Raw genomic sequence first — 25000 nt, 5'->3', positions numbered from 1 at the left:
CTCATTTAGGCCCAGACGAGACAGCCACAATCACCAGCCAAGGGTAAAACCCACATCCTTCAGGGTCAGCCTCAAAACAAGAACTTTGATTCGCCCCAACTGTAAATACACAACAGTGTGATTGGTGGCCTTGGGAAAGAAGAGTGCCAAACACACTGCTGCAGAGATGCTTTTTGAGCGGTGTGGCGGTTGCCTCTAATAGAACGAAAAGGGAAGTATAAGAAAGGGTGGTGGAAAAGATCAGGGTGGGAGCGAGAACATTGGGGGTTCAGGTTCACTAGAGAGGAGGAAGAGGAAGACAGGTGTACAAGGCTTTGCTCAACAGATGTTGAAACGTCTTCTGTGTCTGTTGAGGGCAAACAGAAGTTTGTTCACAGGGAAGTCGGCTCCACTGCAGCATGTGTTCAACTGTTGCCCCACATCACGCTGGGAAGTTTCAAAAGCTTAAGAAGGGTGCATCTCTTGTTTCTTTTCAACTCTCAACTGTCAGCACGTTTATCCTTAAAGCAAGGGCCCCCTGACCCAAAGTGAAAGATAAATGCATTTAAAGTTGCAGTAATATTGAAATGACCCGCTGATGCAACAAAAAAGCTCAAACAAACATATTATAACCTACTTAAACCGAAACATATCACAGTAAGCTGCCATTTTTTAGCCTCCATATTAGACTCAGAAATGCTCCTTACACTTTCCGAAAATCTTTCTATGTAATCCTTTTCATACATACATAGACTTTACAGTCCAGACATAGTTTTCAGTGTGATCCATTCCACAATAATTCTATTCTACTATCGGGGGCCTATCAAGTCCATTTATACATTGAATACAAATATTTACACTTCAAATATATTCCGTGCAGACTTGGGTCGGGGCCAAAGCACGTATTGCCCTTTGCCGTTCAGATAGAGTTTCACTTTGCCCCTGAAAAAGCACCCGTCCCTTTGCTAAGAAGAGCTTGAGTTTAATGTGTCTCCCTTTGGACGGAAACATATGTTTCTTTCTTTCAATGGAGACAGAGACAAGCAGGCAGAGATAAGACGAGAGCAGTTGAGAAAAGTGGGTGGATAAAGGAAGGAAACAGGTCGTATTAAGTGGTGTTTCAAATGTGGCATCGTGTTTAAGTCCTGGCAGTCACCTCACTGAGCAAACAGGGTCTCCGTAGAGCTGATACGGTCTTTGTGGAGAGAAGGCTCGGCAAAACTCTGTGGCGTTGCTGTTCATGTGGTCTGGTCTGATCTTAGAGAAGCATGTGTAATGTCATGAAAAACAACTTGACACTTGTCACATCACAGTTGAACCTACTTCCAAGCAGTGTAAAGCACAGGGAGCAAACGAGCAAAGCAACATCAAGTTATTCTACACTGAAGAGAAATCAGGAAATAAAAACACACTCACAAAACAAAGCAGGGCTGAGAGCGGCACACCCATTTCTTCACAACACAGCCATTGCCTTTCAATACATCATTAATACCAGATATCAAGCATTTTATTTGTTCTTCATAGACTTCCATAATGCTTTCAGATGATGCGGCCACTTCTCTGAGAGTAGGCAAGTAAATCTACAACCTTTAGCATCCATTTCAGCTCTGAATGCATTTTGAGCACTGCTGTTGAGGCCTCATGTGTGCATTGGCTCCCATCTCCCAGCTCTATCTTGTGGTTATGATATCATAGAGAGAAAAACAAGGGCATTCTCTCCTAAGTGCACCCTGATACATTAAATATTCATCTGACCACAGAAACCCCTCTGAAATGGGGCTGGTATGGAGCAGCGGCACCCCTCTGGCCCCCAGCCCTGCAGAGTTAGATGTCAAATGTTGGCAAGGTTTAACTGTATCCTCAAGTTAAACATTGAGTCCCACACAAGGTTTAACAGGAAGATGCAGCTTCTGTATTCTTATGATTTAGAGAGTCGTTAAAACTTTTCAGGAGAACGTTCAAGGAGAGATAATAAGGCCAAACCTTAAAATGAGGGCTGGCACATGGTTATTTTTTTAAGTTTGGAAAGACAAAGGTGCATTGTAATATTTACACCAATGCAAATAAAAAGAAAACAAAGGTTGATTTCTTTTTAAATAGCTTCAGTTCAAAGTGTCTTTAAAAAAAGGAGAGGAAATATGCATGAGCGTGTTTCCCTCTGATAGGCTGATTCTTTTTTATCTGAGACACAGAGACGAAAGGGTGAAAAAAAGTTTTAAGCCACCTCCTAGTTTATTAGTGGTGTCAGCAACTGTGGTTTCTGGGTTAATGAGCTCCAGGCCGGGTTCTACTGATGCTCCTGCTCACCTCAAAAATCACCTTCTCAGCCTGCTAAACCCGCGACTGGAAGTTGTGAACAGTGTGTCGCTAAACGTGGTGCCAGCTGGAAGTGGGCCACAGAAGCCACAGTTCGTGTGTGTGTGTGTGTGTGTGTGTGTGTGTGTGTGTGTGTGTGTGTGTGTGTGTGTGTGTGTGTGTGTGCGTGCGTGCGTGCGTGCGTGCGTGCGTGCGTGCGTGTGTGTGTGTGTGTGGGCAGCTGAATGATCACTTTCATCCCTAAAGAGCCAGCCAACTCATGTTAGACCACCAGTGGCCACAGAAAAACTGACCAATTCTAATTTTTTCCCCTTTGCTGTCTTGTCTTTTATTCCAACCAGAGCAGTGGGATGTATCGTTTCTCTGACCTCAGCCGTTTGATGTGGTGCAAATCTCTTAATAACTACACAAGGACACATATAGGGGCTATATTTGGAGGGCTGGTTCCCTGGCTGCCGCTGCTGTGGCCTGAAACAGACAGCAGCCACAGTGTCTATGTCGGTGTTGGAGCCTTGACCAGGCAAAGTGTGTGTGTGTGTGTGTGTGTGTGAGAGAGTGTGTGTTTGTGTGACTGAGTGTGAGTGTGAGTGTGTGTGAGTGCGTGTGTGTGTGTGTGTGTGTGTGTGTGTGTGTGTGTGTGTGTGTGTGTGTGTGTGTGTGTGTGTGTGTGTGTGTGTGTGTGTGTGTGTGTGTGTGTGTGTGTGTGTGTGTGTGTGTGTATGAGAGCGCGAAAGCTGGCGTACATAGCTTCCATCATGATTTACAGAAAAGGCAGACTGTCCACATATGAGTGTGACTAAAAAAAGATATAACACAGTGTGCACATGGGTGTGAGTCCACTTAGGATAAGTTCCTTAGTAATGGCACCAAGCAAATTGGTGTGCTGGTGGGTGGAATCACATCCTCACACATACACACTGTCCTAATGCTCAGGAAAGCAAACAGAAGAGAGCTGCTGTCTCTGGTCAGACAGATTAGTCATGACTGACTCTTTCTCTTTCTCACCCTGAACGGGCTCAAAGTAACTGCTAGTAGTGGGTGTGAACCAAACTGAAGGATTCTGAGCTGCAGTTTAACTCTGTATGTCTGCATGTGGTTTTTGGGCTGTTATTTCTTTGGAGGGCGGGGGGCATCAAAGCCAGATATTCCTATGTAGTTTAGAAAGGGAGGATGGACGGGAGGTGGTGGGCACAAACAAATGGACAGAGCGGTAAACGAGAGGAAAGTTTACCCATGGGTCAGCCTCGGAGGGAAGATATATTGCCCATGGGTCAGTGGAGAGAAAGGACGGGCAAAATCCATATTGGTCCGTCTGCCTTGCCCCCTTTATATAGTGATAAAATATTCAAATCCAGCCATTACTTCACATTAGGCTAGTCTGTAGAGATGCCAGGGAGAAAACCACAGAATGTATACATGCCGGTTCCCACACAGTTTTGGTGCATTGATAGTTACATTAAAATCTCTTCCTCCCATTAGAGGCCTCATCCGGACTCACGTCTGACATTTAAGGTGTGTTGACATGTGGAGTATGTGCATGTACATGAGTGTGTCTACATAAAAGCCATGTTCAGAGGGGTTATTTCTTACCATTTCCCTGATTGGGACATCAAAGTGATCCAGGCATTAAGTGTGTTGGTTCCTTTTTTAGGTCGGAATAAAAGATTTGCAGCAGAAATGCTCCAGTATTGAAAGTGAATTCTCATCTCCTGCACACACACACACACACACACACACACACACACACACACACACACACACACACACACACACACACACACACACACACACACACACACACACACACACACACACACTCGTTCTGTCTTTTCTCTGTTATGTTGAAGCCTGATGACTCTCTGGTCTGCTCGTCTTGTCTGGGTGTTTCCCTCTGACTAAGTGCTGTGTCAGTCTGACTTTACCGTGTGCAGATAAACTCCCCGTTGTCTTACTTTATAAGCAAGGTGGCAGGATACACATCCCCAACCTAATCAGTTCGTGGAGATGCCTAATGTCGCAATAATAGTTTATTATTTCTCACAGTTTAGGTTCAGTACAGGGAAACAACATTCCTCAAGCAATTATTTTCAACCACTTACGCTATCGTTATCTGCAGATGACGTGGCAGCAGGTGCAGCTTGGGTAACATTTAGTGTCTAGCCAATGTATTTCAAGGTCTGCTGACACTAATAATATTTTTGTATTTGGAAGCTAAAAACATGGTGGCAGTGTCTCTCTCTTTATATAAGTTCATCCTGTCAGTGTGTGTGTGTGTGTGTGTGTGTGTGTGTGTGTGTGTGTGTGTGTGTGTGTGTGTGTGTGTGTGTGTGTGTGTGTGTGTGTGTGTGTGTGTGTGTGTGTGTGTGTGTGTGTGTGTGTGTGAACAACAATGGAGGACATTGATGGTTTCCACTGTTTAAGCCAATTTTACAATAATTACAGTTTAGACAGGCAAAGAGAAGTGGTTTCGCCAGGATGTGTCAAGCTGACGTTTTCTATGAAAAAATGAGGGAGAAGGAGACATGTTCTATTAAGACCATTATTGTTTTTGCTATTTTTGTACTTCTCTGGAAAAATAGGGTGAAATTTTCTTCCACTTTCCTGGTTGTGTAGGAGGGAAATTTGGCTAGTCCTTGATTTCTCTCTCCACGTGGTTCTTTCAGGGCACAGAGTGAAGATAGAAGACCCCCAGAAGATGCAGTTCTCGGACAGGCTGTCAGAGATTGAGCGCTACCAGCGGACTATGCGGATAGGCCCAGTGAACAATAATCCTCGACCCATCCATCAAACCCACCTTGGCTCCTCACAAGGTAAAGGCCACGCTGACAAATACAATCATAACCAACCAACAAATAGATTTTCTGTTCCATATGTTGGCCATCAGAGGGGAAGCCCATGTTAGCTCTGTCCTCAGGTGCCCTGTGTTGGGGGGTCGGCCCACGGCGTGCAGAGAGTTGCTGGCAGGTAGCTGCCAGCTGAGTTTGGCGTCCAACACACACTGCAGCCTCAGGAATGTAACAACTGTCCACTACCTTGGACATCACGTCACTCTCAGACTGTTCGAATGTGCTGGGTTGGAAGAGAAAGGGGGGGGGGGGGGGCTGAGCCGAGGTGGTGCCATTGAAAGGGGGTGGGGGGTCTTTCAAGCATGTATGTGTGTGTGGAGGACAGCTGTGTGTGATGGCTGAAGTGAGGACGAATCTTCTGTCTCCGTCATGACACACACACACACACACACACACACACACACACACACACACACACACACACACACACACACACACACACACACACACACACACACACACACACACACACACACACTCACACACACACACACACACACTCGCCCACGCCCACGCTCACGCACACGCACACACACTCGCCCACGCCCACGCACGCGCGCGCGCGCACACACACACACACACACACACACACACACACACACACACACACACACACACACACACACACACACACACACACACACACACACACACACTTTCCTTCCACCCACTCTCTGGTTCTCATGCTGGCTAATGAATCTCATTACCTTTGTATCAGCATGTTTCTGTGCAGGAGGTCTTGTTTGGGAGCGCTGAGCCTTGTGTGGGTGGAACTCAGAGTGTATCACAGCCATGCAGTGTTTGGCCTTGTGCTGGCTGAGCCAGCGCTGAGTCACCAGTAGAGGCCTATCTAACAGCTGACTGCAGAGAACACACGCTCCTCCATGTCCTTACTTACTGTTGATATTGATTGTGTTGCCTCGCACAGCCTGTACCGAGCTGAAAACCTGTCAGCCATTTTAGAAGCTCCAACAACGTTATGCTGAAAATAAACAGTGTGGAGCTTCATCACAATACAACCATTATGAAGATAACGCTCTGATAGTATAGAGCCAGCAGAACGCCCCCTGCAGCTGAGTTTACTGGGAGCTTTATGTTTCTGAAGACTGACGTTAATAGGGTGTGTGTGTGTGTGTGTGTGTGTGGGAGGGGGGGAGGGGGGTGTCAGCAGGGAGAGGTGTACAGACATGGTCCAGACAGCAGACGAAGAGCTCTGCTCTCGTCTGCCTCACACAGGATTAAGGCAGGAATTAGGGCATCACAGGCTCACCGAGCTTCAAAGGGCTGCAAATGTTGCAGCACACACATGTACAGTACATCACGGAGAGCAGACACAACACGGGCACATCATGCAGAGGCCTCGAGGCTCATGTTACAGCTGCCACAGACTGGAGGCTGTCTGGAAGAAGTGTGTGTGTGTGTGTGTGTGTGTGTGTGTGTGTGTGTGTGTGTGTGTGTGTGTGTGTGTGTGTGTGTGTGTGTGTGTGTGTGTGTGTGTGTGTGTGTGTGTGTGTGTGTGTGTGTAAGTGAGATAGAGCTGTAAAAGCAACACACCTTAATCTGTGGTATTACCATCATGACAGCACACCGCAAGGCAAGAGTGGTAAAATAATGAAATAACAGAGCAGACCTTCTCCCTCCCAGTTTGTCTATCAGAGTGTCTGAGTGGCAGCCTGTAGTTGGACACCCCCATATATGTAGTAATCATGCACAGACAACAACACTACAGTATTACAAGCAAAGCTCAAACCAAATTAGACTTGTTGTAATAAATCCTACTCAGAGACACAGGGAAGTGTTGACATATCAACAGCACAGGTCTCCAGCTTTGGACAGACCTGCCAGAGACTTTAAATCCTGAGGTCTGTTTGTTGGAGATTTAGCGGGTGATAGATTGCCCATCAACACATTATAATTAAATGGATTCCCGTCTTGCTGTCACAAAAGATGTTTTCCATCCGTTTTCCCCTTGAAGACGGCTCAGAAAAGAAAACACAGGGTCTCCTCCTCCTAAAGCCGCCTGCTTCATGTTGTTGTCTGAGCCATGAAATCGTGTCTCCGTTTGGTTGTAAACAGGACACATCTCCAGACATCTGCTCAACTCTACCCACGGATATCTAAATCACACGCACAGATGATCGTACTATAGACGCGTCGAAAATAATAAAAACACTCACACACGCAGTTTCGTGCTCATGTTGCCAGTTCTCAGTGAGCGTCCCAGACAGACGGCGTAATTAAGAGCTCATTACTGCAAGCAGTGACAGGATTCCTGCACGCTGGCAGACGCTCCATTCACGGCTTCTTTTAGTTCTTCTGTGGCCACAGGTAAGCCTGCTAGACATGTGGAATGATTCTCAGCCAGGGCGGAGGGAGTGTGTGTGTGTGTGTGTGTGTGTGTGTGTGTGTGTGTGTGTGTGTGTGTGTGTGTGTGTGTGTGTGTGTGTGTGTGTGTGTGTGTGTGTGTGTGTGTGTGTGTGTGTGTGTGTGTGTGTGTGCGTGCGTGCGTGCGTGCGTGCGTGCGTGCGTGCGTGCGTGTGTGCGTGTGTGTGTGTGTGGTTGAAATTGCACAGTTCTGCTAGTGCAGTCAAGCAAATCTGACACTCAGACAATCAAGTACTAAATTGTTATTCTGGCTTTCTAAACCTCAGGTGAGGTACATGTGTATAGGGTGTGTATACGTGTGTATACAGTGTGTATACATGTGTATAGGGTGTGTATACGTGTGTATACAGTGTGTATACATGTGTATAGGGTGTGTATACGTGTGTATACAGTGTGTATACATGTGTATAGGGTGTGTATAGGGTGTGTATAGGGTGTGTATACGTGTGTATACGGTGTGTATACGGTGTGTATACGGTGTGTATACGGTGTGTATACGGCGTGTATACGGCGTGTATACGGTGTGTGTATACGTGTGTATATGGTGTGTGTGTGTGTGTGTATACGTGTGTATATGGTGTGTGTATACGTGTATATACGGTGTGTATATGGTGTGTATTGGTGGACTGCAGTTTTTTTTCTTTTTGTGATACAGAATGTAGTTCATCCTTTAACCTCTAGCTGTGATTTAGCATTTTAAAATGAATGCTCAGGTATTTCCAGTCTTAAGGAAAGCAAACAGCTGATTGAGTTCAAATGCAGACGAAACTCAACAAGCCTGGAACAGATATCTGAGAAGAAAGAGTCTTTTAACTGAAATGGGTTATAACAGTGTGTGTGTGTGTGTGTGTGTGTGTGTGTGTGTGTGTGTGTGTGTGTGTGTGTGTGTGTGTGTGTGTGTGTGTGTGTGTGTGTGTGTGTGTGTGTGTGTGTGTGGGAAGGGGGGTGGGGGGGCTGCTGCACCAATTCAATCATCCAAAATGAAAAGTCCTGGTACTTTTGAGGTGGTATCATTTGACATGTTATTTGTTCCAACACCTGTGTGTTCCTCTCTGAAGATGAATATCAGATACTCGCATAACGTTCCACCATCAAGTCAAGTGCTCAGTGCTTTGATGAGGGCTGAAATGTGTGTGTGCGTCTCTGCCTCTGTGAATGTGAGCCAGGTGGTGCTGATGTTAAAACCAATTGCAATGTCTTCGACAAATAATATCACATTTTTTAAGCATTTATGCTGAAAATTCTATTTTACAAGGACTTCTACAAATGTTGTCACCTTTGGCTTCATCCTGCACAACTGGCACAAATCTGCTGCAGCTGTGCTTCCAGAACCGTGTTCAGTATGATGAGTTTGTGGCGTCTGGACTGGACTTAACCTGAGAAAGTCCTGTTTTTGATGGAGCACCAGCCCAATGTGGCCGAGCCCCTCCCTCCTCCTCCACAGTGACCACACTGTTTACTCCACATAAACAAGCTCGCTGGCCCCCCAGGTTCGAGGTGGCACTCTGCTGCTGCCGCAACTGAGAGGCTCACACTAATTCACACATCCAGAACGACATGATCAGCCAATTAGAAGCAAGAGCAAGACAGGAAATTAGCACCGTCAGGTAGCTGTGGTGTGGACTTCAGAGTATAGCCGGCACGCTAGTTGGGTTTCATGCTGATTTCTGCCAAACCCAAGCAGGAAGCTGCCCCTCTGAGGTAAATACAAGCAAAGCGAGTAGGATCCTGGACCAGTCCTTTAGATACCCTCATTTACTTTCACACTCATAATATGTCGATGGACACCACAGTTTATTTGTTATGGTGCCTGAAAGCTTCGCTTGTGGTTGCTCTCTTTTTGTGACCCTGATATGAATAATTCAAACTGAAAATGTTTCTTTTCTTCAACATCAACAAAAATTATTTGAAGCCTCCTCCTTGAGGAAAATAAAAAAAGTGAAGTGAGAGCAAGTTTTTTTTTTTTTTTTTTTTTTACTACACTCAACAGTTTGTGCAAGTTGTAATTTCACATCAGAGTCGGGCTGAGTTTTACATTTCAGCAGTTATAGAAACTCCATGTGTGCCATGAAAAGTCTCTATTGAGTCTGAGAGGGGAAGGGCTCTCAACAGAACATCGGATCTGTCAGCCCATGTGTTTGTTTTTGCTCACGTTATAAGTAAGAGCTCAAAAGACGTATCGAATGTCCCACTCTGCTGAGCCAAGGCCGTGTTCCTCCCCTCTCAAACACGCTCTCCTTCCCTCGCTGGCGTCTTTCTTTCTTGCTTGCTCTCTCACATTATCTCCCTGTTGCGATGCCTAAGGCCTCAGCGAAACAGGAAGCCGGCACAAGGACCAGCATTCACTGTTTCTCAATGACACGCTTCATTACGGCAGGCGCATTACATGTCTCGGAGGCATTGCTAGATCTAGAGTCACGAGGATGGACGCCATTTTGGCTCTAACATCTTGTCAGCCATCCCTTTCATCTACACATGCACTTCAAAAGCAGCGCATGTGTTTATTTGTGTTCTCCCCAAAACGACGCTGGCACCACCCCAAAGCTCTTCGTTAGTGACACAGGCGCCGCTTCTTCCCATTTCTGGCCCTGCCTTCCCTGCTCCTCAGCTCCGCCCAGGGGGCGGGTCCTCTTATTAACAGGGGTAATCTGTGCCTCTGGTATTGACGTTGTCTGCTGGCCAATCAAAATATTTGAAGGAAATGTTTATTTTCTTGAACGAATCGCACCAGCTGCTTGCAAGCCTTTCTGAATAAGGCCATTTATGTGTAAGAATTTGCCATTGTGAGGCAGTGCAGCAGCTCTCAGTAACTCACTGCTGATTTGGGCCTTTGCAAAGGAAGTGGAGGAGCTCCAAGGGAAGCACAGATCTTACACATGCTGAGCCCACTGAGGCTATAGTTGAACCGCCCAGCGCTGGCGCCCCCCCACCCCCACCCCCCGCCCACCTCTGCCTCTGGCGTCCTTCTCCATCCTGATTGCCACTACAGGAGGTTGGGAGTTTACTATATTGTGGCCATGGCTGATTGCTGCTGTCTTTAAGGGTGATAAACCGCATGAGAAAAACGTGGTTATATAATATGCAGTTTTCTCTCCGTACGATGGAAATATTTACTCGCAGTTGAATAAAAGAGTTTCAAAAAATGAAACATTGTTCTGAGGCATGTAGATGAGATTTCTGTGCTGAGACTGCCCGTGTCCACAGAGGTCTATGTAGGTTGTCCGGTAACAATTGCGATGCCTCAGACCCAAAGCAAACAGCCGGCTGTGGTGTGACTGCTGAGTGTGAAGCAGGGTCCCACGCGTTGGGCCAGCAGGTCCTCGACCCTCCCTCACTTCCTGACAGCTTGGCTGGACAAGCTACCGAGTGTCCTGCGCTTCACAGATCTACGCTGCCCCTCCAGCGTCTGAGAGACCCAAAAATATCTCATATGCACCCATCAAGCATGTTTTTCCAAGCCTGGTCTCACTGTGGTGAGAAAACCGCTCCTCCTTTTCCCAGTCCTCACTGCTCAGTCAGCAGAGAACCTGTGGCAGGAAGGCACATCTCCAAACCGACGGATGTCGAGACAGGTTTGACCAGTCTGGCATGAACAGTTGTTTTGGATCGTTTTAAGATTCCTATCGACTCTGGCAGCGACTTCTTCACCTCGCGCATCCGTACAACCTACACATTTCTCTGCGTTCTATCATTTTTTAATTCCTGCAAAAATGTCTCCACTGGTTTGGTTGTAATATGAAGATCCTTGTATTTACCTGTTGTTCTCATTGTGTGTCACACTAGCCCTGTGGCAGGATCAGATGGACGCCCCGACTCTGAAGACCTGCAAGGTAGAGGATGACCTGAGACCATGGCCAGGTAAGACAACTATTTTACTGTCACAGTTCTCTGGAACTTTTGCTTTTGGTGACTTTACTATTCTGATTTGACCCCAAATTTGATGTGCATTTTTCTATTCAATCCAATTCAATTTTTATTTATATCAGGCAAATTATAACAAATGTAATTTCATTTTCAAAAAGTTTGTGCACGTCTGTGCTATTGTGTGTTCATGAAAAATAATGTTTTCAAGGGTGTTTGTTAGTTGCTGAGACATAATGATAGTGTGACGCTCCATCAACAAGCAGCATGAGGGGTGAGGTCACTAGTTAGCAATGCCCTTAATTAGTAAGTCTGAGCAAACTTGCAAAATACACAGGAGATAATTGAGGGCCTTTGGCCTGCCAAAGAGAAATCACACCTTCCAAATTGTACATCTCTAAGTGCATCTAAGAGCAAACAAAAGATTTCCAAACAAATTCATTTTAACTAGCAGACACCGCCATAGCCTTTTCAAATTGAATTGAAGTTGGGAAGCTGGAAAGGGAACAGGCAGGCTGTGCCATTTGTTGTGACAATTTTGAAGTCCGTTTCATTTTGCCCAGAGGGCCTCACTATATCCCAGAGCGTTCCTCGAAGGACACCACCCTGCCTGCCACCTTCCTTCCCTTCTCTCCTATTACCTCTTTCTTTCATTCCTTTATTGACGATTCAGATCTTTGCTGCTGTCTAATTGCCCCCTCAGTGTACCTACCTACCCAGAAAGCTCCATACCAGACATGCTGAGTCATCCACTCACACTGTGATAAGGACCACCATTCAGATGCCAAGAATAAAATGACTTTTAGATTTGGCTCACTGTTCTTACTCTCTTTCCTACAATTTATCAGGTGTTCCATTGTGTTATAGTGGCTAAAGTAGAAAACAGAAATATGACTGCTTAAGCTCTGAGATAGTGGAATTACATATTTGCACGTTACTGTTTGTGCAAGGCATTTTTGAGCCAGAGATTCACGGTGGTGCAAGACATTCACACGGGTGTGTAAAATGTCATTGACAGCGATGGTTAGTAAAAGCATACGTATCAGACCTTAAAGCATACATTTAAAATGTCAAGACATCCTGGACAGGAGAGGAAATTGGGCGAAAATGTAAAAATTTGAATCCTTAATTATTACCCTGTATTACCTTTATCATTCCAAAAACAGTATACGTAGTCGAAGGTGAGAAGACACACATCAAATCAGTGGCTTTACAAGGAAGTATCATGTCCTTCATAGAAAAGGATTTACATAACCATCATATTAATCATGTCACCATGTTTGTTGATGCATTAGGAAAATTTCAGGTTTTTGTGTAATCACAAACTTCCCTTTACTCTTGGATGTATTGCATGTCACAAGTTGGGAACATGCAAAACCTGATGCGCTCCCATGATGAAGTGCTAACATGGATGAGGCTTTGGGGCTGTTGACCAATGTGACACAGTACAGAAGTGATTCTCATTTGCATTGGACATGATGCTCCGGGCCGAAGCCTTGGTGCTTAAATAAACACCTGGAGATCATTTGTGTTCATTTGGATCTCCTGTTCTTTGCTGTGCACAGCTGCAGCTCTGACCTGGCATTATGTTGCCTTGTCATCATTGCCATATTACCAGTGACTGCTCCTCCCTTATGGCATCCACTGTTCAAACTACCCAAACCAGTCAGTAAATCAAGCAGACACTCTCTCCTTCTGAGAAGAGCCAATTCCTTTAATTATAACTCTGGTTCAGGGAAGCCGTGCCTCTTTGGGGAGGATATTTGGAAAACAATCTCTCTACGTAGCTGGACCATCCTGGGCTTTTCTTTTCCCCTTTTTCCTTCCCTCTGCTTATTTGCCTGAGACACCATTCCCTGGGCGCTGGCCGTCACAGTTTGCATCAAGCTTGAGTAAACATTTCACAGGTGAACGCCTGGATTTGCATCTCCCCATTGCCAGCCACCGCATTCGGACACACATGCGTACACACACGTAACCCGGCGCACTATTACACACACAGACATGGCCGCCTCAAACCTGCCCTTATGTTAACAACCAAAATCAGTTTCTCCCACAAGCAAATGAGACAAACCTCCTGCCATATCTGGGTTACACGCTTGAGTGTGGACTAGTGGACTTCTCGAGCGAAGTAGAACGGAGGAGGACTCCACCCTTGGTGTTGCAGAATTAAAAAAATGCATGGCGCTATGCTTCAGAGCTAGAGGAGGAAAGAGAGGACTGGAACACTGTGTTCTCCATAAAAGCCCTGATTCCCTGCTACCCACTTCATAGACTGGGAACATCACAGACAGCAGATTGTGCCAGCGAGCCCTCTGGGGTGCATCCCTTCTCCTGTCCCTGCAATTTAGTCAACACGTTTCAGATGAGCCTAATGGAGATCATGTGTGGTTTTGTGCCGCAGAGGTTACAGGCTGCTACCACTGAGGCTCAGTTAGGAAGACCTACTCTGCCAAAGATACACCACTGCTACCACAGCCACAGAAGTGAAGCCTGTACTTATACTGGGTGGGGGAGGGTGGGGATGCAGTAAGGTATGCAACATCGTTAAGAGGGAGAAAAAGCAGACAGCAAAACTTTACTTCTCAATTACAGAACAGTTTGTTTAGCCCTCTCCTCCAGAGGGAGCTCCGGTACTGTGGAGATTTTCAGGTGGTAGCAGCCTCGTCCTGGTTCTGAGCCACGAGCCTGAGACTGAACAAGACCATTACGGTGTTGTGATACGTGTCCAGTCCAGTTTCCTCTGACAGAACACAGGAGTTGATCTCCACCGCAGTTTAGCCAACACATTTCCACCAACTCCAATTAAATGGCGATCGTGTGTGTGGTGGGCCGCAACAGCCAGGGCCATCATGTCCCCCCACCACAGGACCCCCCGCCCCTCCACCCCACAGCTTCACCCTGAAGCCTAAATTTAGCACAGACAGGGAGAGTTGATGGGACAAACACGGGGAGGGGGGGGGGGGGCAGTAGGAATTAGCAGGCTGACTCCACTTCATCCGAATCAACAGCAGCTGAAGGCTTGGATTTTCGTCGTGTGAAATCAGATATGGAGCCTGGTAGATTCTGGAAAAAGACACCCCCTCCACCAAATTCCCTCATCCCAAAAAGAGGAGGAAAGTGCAGAAATGTGTTGTTGAAAAAAAAAAAAAAAAAAAAAAAAAAAGTATAGCAGGGGCCATGGAAATTGCAAAGAAAGAGATTTTTTTGTAGCTGAAAATGGACCCAGTTCTCCAGACATAGGGAAAAGACATTTCAACAAGACTCTGACACGCAAGTTTGGCATTCTCCCCCCTCAGGGCTGTGGCGTGCAAGCGCTTGCTATTTCACAAATACAAGCTTTCTTTTCTCTGCCATCCAAATCCACATTTTACACTTGCAGTCATGTGGCCACATTGGACCTATGAAAGCCACATGCAGACATGGACTGAGGTGTGTATGAGTGTACAGATGGAGTTTACTGTATGTTGACAGGTATGAGGAACTCTCTCTCGTCATTGTGGCATACAACCAGGTTATGGGCGAGTTTTTTGTTTTGTTTTGTTGTTTCTGCATGGGCATCTTACTTTTCTCCAAAATATCAGTGTGAGCACAAAGTCTCAACATGCTGAAGTTTCCACCCAAGACTACATTTTTCACACATCTACATGATGTATGATATTGAAGTGTTTGGAGTCAAAAAAGCCATTATGGTAGAATTATTGGAGTATTTACATGGTTTTGCTCTTTAGTGACATATATATAAACTACAAATGTACCTGAGAAATCACTAAATGACTTATGCACACGAAATTGCTGCAATACCTTCGGCAGAAATATGGAACGTATTTGTCACTGTACCATGGCTGAAATACAAAATAAATAGGAGTTGGCAGAAAGCAACATAAGTCCTACACAACTGTGAATGGGTTCATATAGATCAGACCGGCACATCCGGGAACTTTGGCTTTCAGAAACGTCACCGCCACCTTTTGGGGGAAAACATACGAATCTCTCAACAGACTTCAATGTAAAATAGTGTTACAAAACCAATCCGTTTAAACCACCGGAGCAAAATTACTTGAGAAATGACACGGCGGCACCATGTCTATTGGTCACATTTAACTCTGTCTGCCGTGGAACACGCTGGACAGAAAAAAAAAGTTGAATTTGAGCCCTCTTTAGTCACGTCTCTTCAGTCTTCCCTTCTATCAGGAACGTTTTTAGGACATAACGAGGAAACACATCAGAGATAAGAGTTTTTCACATCACTGTCGGTGAAACTAACTACACAGCAACTCTTTGGCATGACGTTATTATTTAAACTGGTTCAGCAGAAGTTTGGAGAAAAGATTTGCCATTGCAACGCGATGTCTCTGGGGGACAAAATGCCGGTCTGATCCATACAAAGTACAAAGTTCCAGGTGTCAGATCAGCCAATTATACTCCTCAGCTACACATGCTGTGTGGAGCGTTTGTCTCCCCCTCTGGCAGTGACAGTAATTACAAAAACACTGTCAACGTGCTCACGTTTTAGCTTCCACTGAAGATAACTGGTGCAAAACAACTCATTTCACCAAGAGAATAGTTTTTCTGTGTTCTATCAGTTTAGAAAAATCTCAGAAGAAGCACCTGGGCCCTGCAGCCTAATAAAAGGCCCAACTATGTTTCCTGACAACAGATGGAGGAAGCTTGATTCCATCTGCTACAACGCTCACAGGCTGCCAGTTGCCTTTATAAGCGTATCTATAATTGAGGTGTCATGTGTCCAAATTGTACCAAAGTCACCAAATCGCGTCCTCGGGTCCCCAGCAATACAGACACCGAGTTTGAAGCACAGGGATCAAACGGTTGTCGAGATAGAGACAAACAAACAAACATAGAGGCAAAGATTTCTTACATTCTCGTATGCTGATTCGGTCCGATAATATTTGGAAAGACTAGAAAAGCCGCACAATTGAATTATAAGTCTGCATTATCTGACCAGCGAGGGAATTATGCAACATCAGACTCCAGATTTTAAAACGTTGTATACTGTGAAATACAAAGAGATTTACATGGTGATGATAAGCTTAATTAGCTGGTGACAGTAGTGGCCTCAAATCTCAGTGAAGCAAACCCAATTTTCCTTTTGTCAGTGGAATAAATTAAAACTGTGCAGTGACACTGAAGTCCTACCAGCTGGGTTCAACTGTGCTTTGTTACCTGAGAGATTCCACTTCACAGTTAACTCTGACAGACCCTGGACCATGATACACATTAGACATTCCCATAGAAACATATTTCTTTTTCTCATTTCTCCTTCTATATTCCCTCATTAATATTCTTTCTCGGCCTTTCTGACTGTCTCTGATTGTGACTGTCTGGCTCTGTTGCCTAAGTATGATTTATGATGAGTTGCACAACAGTGCAACAAACTGTCAGTGTTTATACAAAGCACCCCTCAGCAATGACAATGCCTCTTTTCATTGCTCCGAAAAAGACAGAAAACTGTACGTTCCTCTCCTTTTGAAGCAGTGGTTGGAGAGCTGAGGCAAAGGGGCCTTTTCATAACCTTAGTCTTGTGCATGGGGCTGTGGGATGATGTGCTGTCAGTGCTTGATGACTGTTATTAAGCAAAAAAATGTCTCAGTTCATTATTTTGAGCAAACATTTCCATGGACCCATATATCGCAAGTAATATGAGCTCAAAATTGGGGGTTTGGGAAGACTCGCTGTTGTGGAAATGTGGCTCATTTTCTTTAGAATAATAGAAAAAGAGAAATCTCAGAGTCCTTTGTTTTATAATTGCAGCAGTAGTTTTCATTCATTCATACATTTTCACATTTGTTTCTAACTGGTCATTTCTTTACTTTTGCTGACAGGCACTACAGATCTCTTCCCACAGAGGACCACCTTCCCGTCTCTGTCACCGCTGACCGACCCTCGCTTCTCAGACCCACGCATGCACTACCCCGGGGCCTTCCCTTACTCTGCCAATACCTCCAGCACTGGCATCAGCAGCCTCAGCATGTCAGCCTCCTCTAGATACCACACCTACCTGCCACCACCCTACTCAAACAACCAGTCCCAAAACTTCCAGTCCAACTCCTACCTGTATTACGGCACAGGCTCTGGATCCTACCAGTTCTCCATGGTGGCACCTGGGAACACTGGGGGCGAGCGTTCCCCCACCCGCCTGCTGTCCTGCTCGGGGGCTGCGGGCAGTGGAGGAACCAACAGCCTGATGAACCCTGGCCTGAGTGCCCAGAGCGAGGGCGTGGAGGCTGACGGCAGCCACAGCAACTCCCCCACAGCCATGAGCGCTTCGGGTCGCTTGGATGAGTCTGTCTGGAGGCCTTACTGACTGACGGGAGACGGCTAGACAATCAGAGGGGAGGAGAGGAGATGGAGGAAAAGTTCAGAGGATGGTGAACAAAGAAACATGAACCCAGAAAGAAAAAAAAAAAAAAAAAAGAGAGAGAGAGATGCCGCATGTTTGTCTTTTATTTCTCCGGCACTTGCTTTGAAGACTTTTTGCTTTTACCAGCTCCCTCGAGACTTCCATGTATTTTGTAAATTTTGTGTGAAATTCTGCACTGCGCTGAAACATGTACTCTTAACGAACTACAAAAAGCCATTAGAGGTGAGACGATGTTCGGCACAGACTGTTAATAGGGGTGAGGGTAAAACAACAGAAGCCATTGTACTGTTTCAGGATCATTTGTCTGGTGCAAACCGGTACTCATAAAAGACAAACGAACAAAAGACGGCGGAGGTACAATCAGTCGGTCCAGCTGATGAACTGAAAAACCACAGCAGACATTCTTCAAACGGTCTGTTCAAACTGATCCAACCCACCTGGTAGAGAAGTCTGACTGGATGTTTGCTCCATGAGTGACTCCAACATCCTCGCAAGGCATGGCTGCACTGCTGTAGCTTTTATGTCTGTAAAATTTAAATATTGCAAAAATATTGTGTCAGTGAAAACATCTTCAGTGGGATGTTTCATGTCTCAGTACTTATGCAGTATACTTTATTGCCTAATTTATTATCCAAATGGATTCAGCAGTTGCTGGTGGATGTTTCAACACAATCACTGCATTATTGAGAGAGAGAAGCATTTTATCTGTCATGTGTTTAAGAAATGAATTTTCCTTTGCTGTGTCATCAGTGTATCACATTTCAACAGGACAATGGCTGATATTTTGAGGAATGTAAAAGACTAAAGCAGAAGGGGATTGTTTTGTTTTTGTTTTTCCTGCAGGAATGTAGGAGTCCTGTTGTCTTTACTTTTTCTCACTCAAGCCTTTTTCTAAAGAAAAAAAAACTCCTACTCTGGTATTTTTGAACTGGATGACACGGTTTACTTTTGATATTTATTTGAGCCAAATTTTGAGGAAATGTATGCATATATCCCAACTCCTTCAGCATTTCTCTCTAACTTTCCTTTTTTATATAAATATATATACAGTATATATACCGTGTTTTGTTGTTAAGTATAAATTTGGAATTTGTGTAATATATTGCTACTAAATTATAAAAAAAAAACAACCTTTAATGTAATTATTTTGCCTTCCAATGTAGCTTTGATGCACTAAAGACTTTTATTCCGAATGAACCATGCCCATCCGACTCTGTTTGTCAGATGGGATATCTCGCCGTTATCTTTTAAACAATTTCCAAAATGCCTTCCTGCGCTAAACAAGCCATTCGCCTTATTTTTGCACTATGTTTGAACTTTCATTTCTTTTTTTTTTTGTATTTACAAACATCTGAAGTGTGCTGAACCAAATATGAAATATCCCAGCACAAATGTTTGCTGAACACACTTAAAAGTGTCCTTTTAACAAATCTCTCATTAAGTAATCGATGATTACATGATTAGACACACACACATTCCTGCACCACAGGTGTGTGTGCACATTCCCCCTGTCCTGAGGGCCTTTACCCTTCAGTCACAGCAATGATCCCCGATCCCTGCAGTAGGAGGATGTGAGGATGAAGAGATAGCAGGATGAGGGGGGGCCGAGTGCGAACCTGTTAATGCCACCAAAGGCAGTTATGCAAAAAAATAGAAAAGTCACCTGTTGGTGCTTTGAAGCCTTTTTGACCCTGAATCTGTTTTTTCATGTCTATTGTACTGCTCATCAGTGTCAGGGCCTCATGACTCTGCCAATAGTTCATAAGCTTGCACATCATTTTGGTATGAGCTGTGCTCAGGTATTTACAGCAGATATCAGGTGTCAAATTTTTACAAGCAAAATCTTCCACAAGAAGGAAGATGATCAGCAATCAGGACACTGATGATGTGCGTTTAGTTGGTACACAAGTGAGATTTCATTTCAAAGTGAAGAGTGATACAGAAGCTAGCATTTGCAGCTCAGGGAAAACAAAAGTTACACAAGATGTTTTGGAGACCTTCTGCCTTATTCCTCTTAAAAAAAAAAAAAAAAAAAAAAAAAAAAAAAAAATTAAATCCTTTACAATTTCTCATTCCTGTCTCCCCATGGTTTCGAGGAAAAGCATGTTTAGATTTCCATCTCTCTCCTCTGAAGCCTTGATATAGTTGAAAATCTTACTTTACTACAGGAAGAAATCATGCAGCTAGAGAAACCACATATATACCGATATTTGTGTGGTTCCTTCCAAAAAAACACCAAAGATCTTCACAACTACCTGAGGTTGTTGGGATTTTAACACGGGAAAGATGAGTGGCAAACCAGTTGTGTCCTAATTGATCTATAATGTAACTGTTCATGCAAAACCAGGAAGCCAAAATGTACAAGTGAATTGTATAATATTGTGTATTTGATTAAATAGCACAATTTTACATTTAATTTTGTTTCTTTTTAAAAGAATCTTTTCTCATTTTCATATAACAAAATGTTAATGCATCCTGTTCTCTTAATTTCTCTTTATGCTCAAAGCATGTACATCTGAAACAGATATGTTAATTTAAGGATCTCATCTATGTATGTAATAATATCATCAATGCTTCCATATTGAATGCTTGTAAAGTTTGCGGTTAATGTAGTTTTTAATCATTTTAATTAAAAAATGTGTCTCACTTTTGTCTGCAAAATTGGTGTTTATTTTATACACACACACACACACACACACACACACACACACACACACACACACACACACACACACACACACACACATATATATGTGTGTGTATATCCAAAATGATTTACTGTAAAAACGGTACTATTCATAGCACATACATATAGTTCTCTAATTCTACAACTTAATGCTCACATGTCTGGCTTGTGAGATTTCTTATAGTTTAATAGGGGGAGGTGTTCATAATCACCTCCAGAACCAAGACACCATCACATCAGCTGAGAAATGAACAACGAAATAAAACCAAAACCAATCATGGGATCCAATTTCATGCCAGCACAAACAAGTTCTGTGCTTCTAACTTCTTTAAACTCACACAGAAAATACCATAGCATATAGTTCCCTGGTAGTTTTTTCCCAATAACCCCCTAATAATGATACTCTTTCTCTCCCATTAGTGAGACTCTTGTTGCCAATTACCTTCACTTCTCAGAGGTTAGAAACGCCTCCGCTGTCAACGCGCTGGTACCCAGAGCGTAAATAAAGTGCAACTCAGGAATCCAGCTCGGCTCTGGCAGCCTTCATGTTGGCGCTCGTCAGCAAGTTGTCACTTGTTAAAAACAATACAGGAGAAGTCTGGAATGTCAGCTGCCTATTTTTCTTTTACTTTTTCTTTTTTTTTTTTTTACCAGCCATACGGTGGTTCATTTATGCCACACTGATGGCATGTGTTTGGCCTATTTGAGCCAAGCCACAAAATGAAACACTTGAGATGCTACCTTGCAGGGTGGTCTGATGTCAGATGTGGTTGACCTGAAATGCAAAACCCACAATTCCTCACTCTTAAACTAATGCCCCCCACCCCCCACCACCACCACCACCTCCCCGATGTACCATGAAAGCCTTTCACTTCCAAACGCTTTGGTTTTCACTAATTTGTCCCTCTTGTATTTTCCCTGTTTATAGTCTTTGTCTCTTATCTTTTCATATCATTCAGCTCTCTCTTTGCTTTCCTTCTGTGTGTGTGTGTGTGTGTGTGTGTGTGTGTGTGTGTGTGTGTGTGTGTGTGTGTGTGTGTGTGTGTGTGTGTGTGTGTGTGTGTGTGTGTGTGTGTGTGTGTGTGTGTGTGTGTGTGTGTGTGTGTGTGTGTGTGTGTGTTAGGCCTTCTATTTCTATCAGGGCAGCATTGGCAGAACAACAAAGCTTTAGGACACACACACACACACACACACACACACACACACACACACACACACACACACACACACACACACACACACACACACACACACACACACACACACACACACACAATGCCCTGCTGACAGACCTCTACCCAGACAGGCTGTGCTCCACGTTACAGTTAGTGTCAGTATTTTCTCCAGGTCTCTGCACCCCCCCCCTCCCCCTCCCCCTCCTCTCAGGAAGCACAAAGAGAAAATGATAAGCTTTCAATTAAGCCAGGCTCAGGGGAATTTTCCAGCTGTCTTCACATACTCTGTGAGAGCAGACTTTCTCGTGCACATGTGGGGAGCAGAGGAGCTCACATCTGGCTCACTCTTTGTCATGGTGGACCCAATCAGAGCTGCTGTTTTCATCTGCTCTGTTCCCGCAGTGCTGCTCTTCTTCACAAAATTCAAACTCTCCAGGAAGGAGGGGAAACATTTGTCTGGATGAGGCTGCTTGTCTGGGTGTAATTCTACTCAAAAGTCATGATGAATTGGTTTATGAGATGACATACAAAATTGCTTTTTAAGTGGATGAAATATAAAAAGAAGTGAGGAAATAATTTTCAACATCATAGGAAAGAAAAACTAAAACAATAAGAATCATTGAAGAGAAAATATTTGTCAAATCAATTATTCTCATGAACAGCACAATGTCTTTTGATTTTTTTATTAATAAAATCAAGCCATGTCCATCACACAAGTTAATCCCAGTCAATTAGAAAGATTAAGTCAGCATTTATCATTTCAAAAGAGAAAGCAGAAGCCAGAGATGAAGGAGAGAGGGAGTATCTGGAAGGATTGTTCAAACCATCTCATTTCTCATGAACAGAATCCCGTGTCACTTCTGCGGTACCTGCATACAAAACCCATTAAGGCCTCCTCTGCAGCCACTGACCTCTTTTCCCCCAAAGCTCGTGAGAAGGAGTGGGCTACGACCGGCTTGGTTTCGGTGCCTGGTACGTGACCAGAAGTCTATTTTCTAACCAGACTGGTGGTGGGAACAGAGGCTACGGTCCAAAATCAAGGGTTCCCACAGATTGACCAAGAAACACAGGGGCCAGGGGCTAAGAAACCACGAGAGCTGTGATGCAACCGTTCTCACACAGATGACCAGTGTTGCCTTGCTGACAGACGGGAAGTGGAGGGAGAGATGAAGACAGAAAGAAAGAAAGAGGGCTCTCCCAGTTTAGAGGGATCCCAGTGAAGGTAGTTTCTCATCAAGCTGGGTCTACAGAGACCAATCTGTGTTACGATACACCCAGCAGCTCCCAGTTCCCACAGTGGAGCACCTCTCTATGGGGCCATGACGGGTTCCTGCTCAGCCCCAGAGGACCTGACTCGGTACCAGGTCGATCCAGAGAGCTGCCATCATAAACTGGAGGTCACCACTGTGACTCAGACCTGCTGTGTGACCTCCAAATGATCAGAATCTGGAAACATCGAATGCCAAACTTCTGCTCTTAAATGTCCAATGAGACAATTGGTCTTTTAAGTGAAAACTAAATTGCAATTATGCAAATAAACATTTAATCAACTAAGAGACTTTTCCAGCAAAAATACCAAACATGCCATGTTTCCATCATCTCGCCTTCGAACATTTGGGGTTTATTTACTTTTATGTGATAGTAAATTGAATATCTCTGGGATTGGACTGTTTTTTTAGCCTGGTGTTTACGTTGTTAAAAATCGTGATTTTTCACAATTGTCTGTCTATGAAAATAACTGTTAGTTGCAGCAATTATTAAGTTAATATATTAAAAGGTTATCTAGTATTGAAGTGAGACTTTTACATGTACTTTAAATGCAATTTCACTTATTCTATGATGATCTACATGTAATATAAAGCATCCAATTAGCATTCAAATAGAATCATACTAGAAATGACATTTAATTTGACAACTCAGGAAACAACAAAGGAAAAATGTAAAAACTGTGTGGAGGTAAACCAACATGTGTCCAACGTCGAGAGAAATAAATACTACTTTAACATGTAAAACGTAACTTAATTCGATAATAATAGTTTGCAGCTGGTATTTCTGTCAGTGCCTGTAAGCATTCAATAAAAACTGATTACAAATTGTATTTAGCTCATTTCTAAGAGGTCCATCTACTTCAGGGGTGGGCAATTATTTTTTCCATGGGGCCACATGAGAAACAGAAAATATTGTGGAGGGCCAGGCCAAAAGGCTGAACTCAATTCTGCATAATAGTAATTATATTTCTTTATAAAAGCAGTATATAGCATTGTTTTGCCAAGCTGGTAAGAGTACTGCATGTTATGATTAAGCAATGAAAAAGCGAGGTTGCCTTACAAAAAATGTAATTTATTCAATAAAACACCAAAACAAACAAAATGTGAATGTTTTTACCATTTGTGACTCATTATATTAGTGATCATTTTCAGACACATTCACCCCAAAACACATTTTGAGTTTGGGATGGAGTCCCAGCCCAAATTTAAGAATCTCGCAGTGTTGAACAAGTGGCTGAAACTAGTTTGGAGCGAGGAGTAGTGTTGCTCTACCTTCATGCTGAAAGGAACTAGTTGAGATGATTTCTGCCTCTGATTCGTATGCCTCCTGCGTGGCATGTCCAACTGGTAGGAGCCCAGGGAAGACCCGAACACACTGGAAAAAGATGTGGGCTCTATTTGATTGGCCAATAAGGAACTTGTGTTCACCAAAATACCAAACACATTTGCCACAGCTACTTGTGCCACCACCGCACCTGCAGCCAGGTGAACAAACACAGGGCTCTAGATGTCCTATGAGGCCTGGATCCCCAGATGAGCAGCAGAAAATGGAGGCACGGACACAAACACTGATGTAAACTGCAACTTGACTGGTGGGAGGAAACATACAACTGTGAGGAAGTAATTCTAGTTCCTTCCTTTTTTTGTTGCAACAATTCAAAGAATTTAATATGCAACTTCACTTTTTTAGGTATTTGTCAAACCATAGAATGGCTTTAACAGAAACCCAGCAGCCGACTGCTCGGTGGACGTGTGGTCCGACCACGGTTAGAGGGGTTCTGACTGAGACCACAGCAGCTAACTTTCATTGAGATGTCCTCATGGCTTGGTTTTAGATTTTTCTCATTGCATAATGACCGCAGCCTTCCGTGTCTAACCAATCTGCCCTTAATTTGATTACTTCATTAAGGAGAAAAGTAGAACATTAAATATGAAAGGATAATAGCTGGTAGTGTTTTCGGATTTTTCGTTGCCCGGAAAAATGAAATAACATACTTTTAAACATTTGATTTAGACATTACAGATGCACTTCACCAGTTAACCAAGAAATACTTTTTAATTGTGAGAGCAGGGCAGTTTCTCAGAAACAATACCAGTTGTTT

The 25000-nt window shown here is 44.0% G+C and overlaps 1 protein-coding gene across 2 annotated transcripts in view; it reads left to right on the top strand.

Moving 5' to 3' along the window:
* runx3 (RUNX family transcription factor 3) overlaps window positions 1-20415 on the top strand; it is a 50305-nt gene extending 29890 nt beyond the window's left edge. For both annotated transcript variants that reach the window (XM_069724021.1, XM_069724023.1), the window contains exons 5-7: window positions 4959-5105; window positions 11310-11384; window positions 17231-20415. In XM_069724021.1, coding sequence (XP_069580122.1) covers window positions 4959-5105; window positions 11310-11384; window positions 17231-17712 — 704 coding nt within the window. In that variant the 3' untranslated portion in view covers window positions 17713-20415. The remainder of the gene's footprint in view (window positions 1-4958; window positions 5106-11309; window positions 11385-17230) is intronic.
* The last annotated feature ends 4585 nt before the right edge of the window (window positions 20416-25000 follow it).

The sequence above is a fragment of the Brachyistius frenatus genome, unplaced genomic scaffold, assembly GCF_029030835.1.
Source record: "Brachyistius frenatus isolate BFR_SWC_R1_liver_20210118 unplaced genomic scaffold, ASM2903083v1 Contig_358, whole genome shotgun sequence".
In the NCBI taxonomy this organism is placed as follows: Eukaryota; Metazoa; Chordata; class Actinopteri; family Embiotocidae; genus Brachyistius; species Brachyistius frenatus.
Note: the sequence above shows the minus strand (reverse complement) of the source record. Positions and strands in the feature narration are given on the sequence as shown.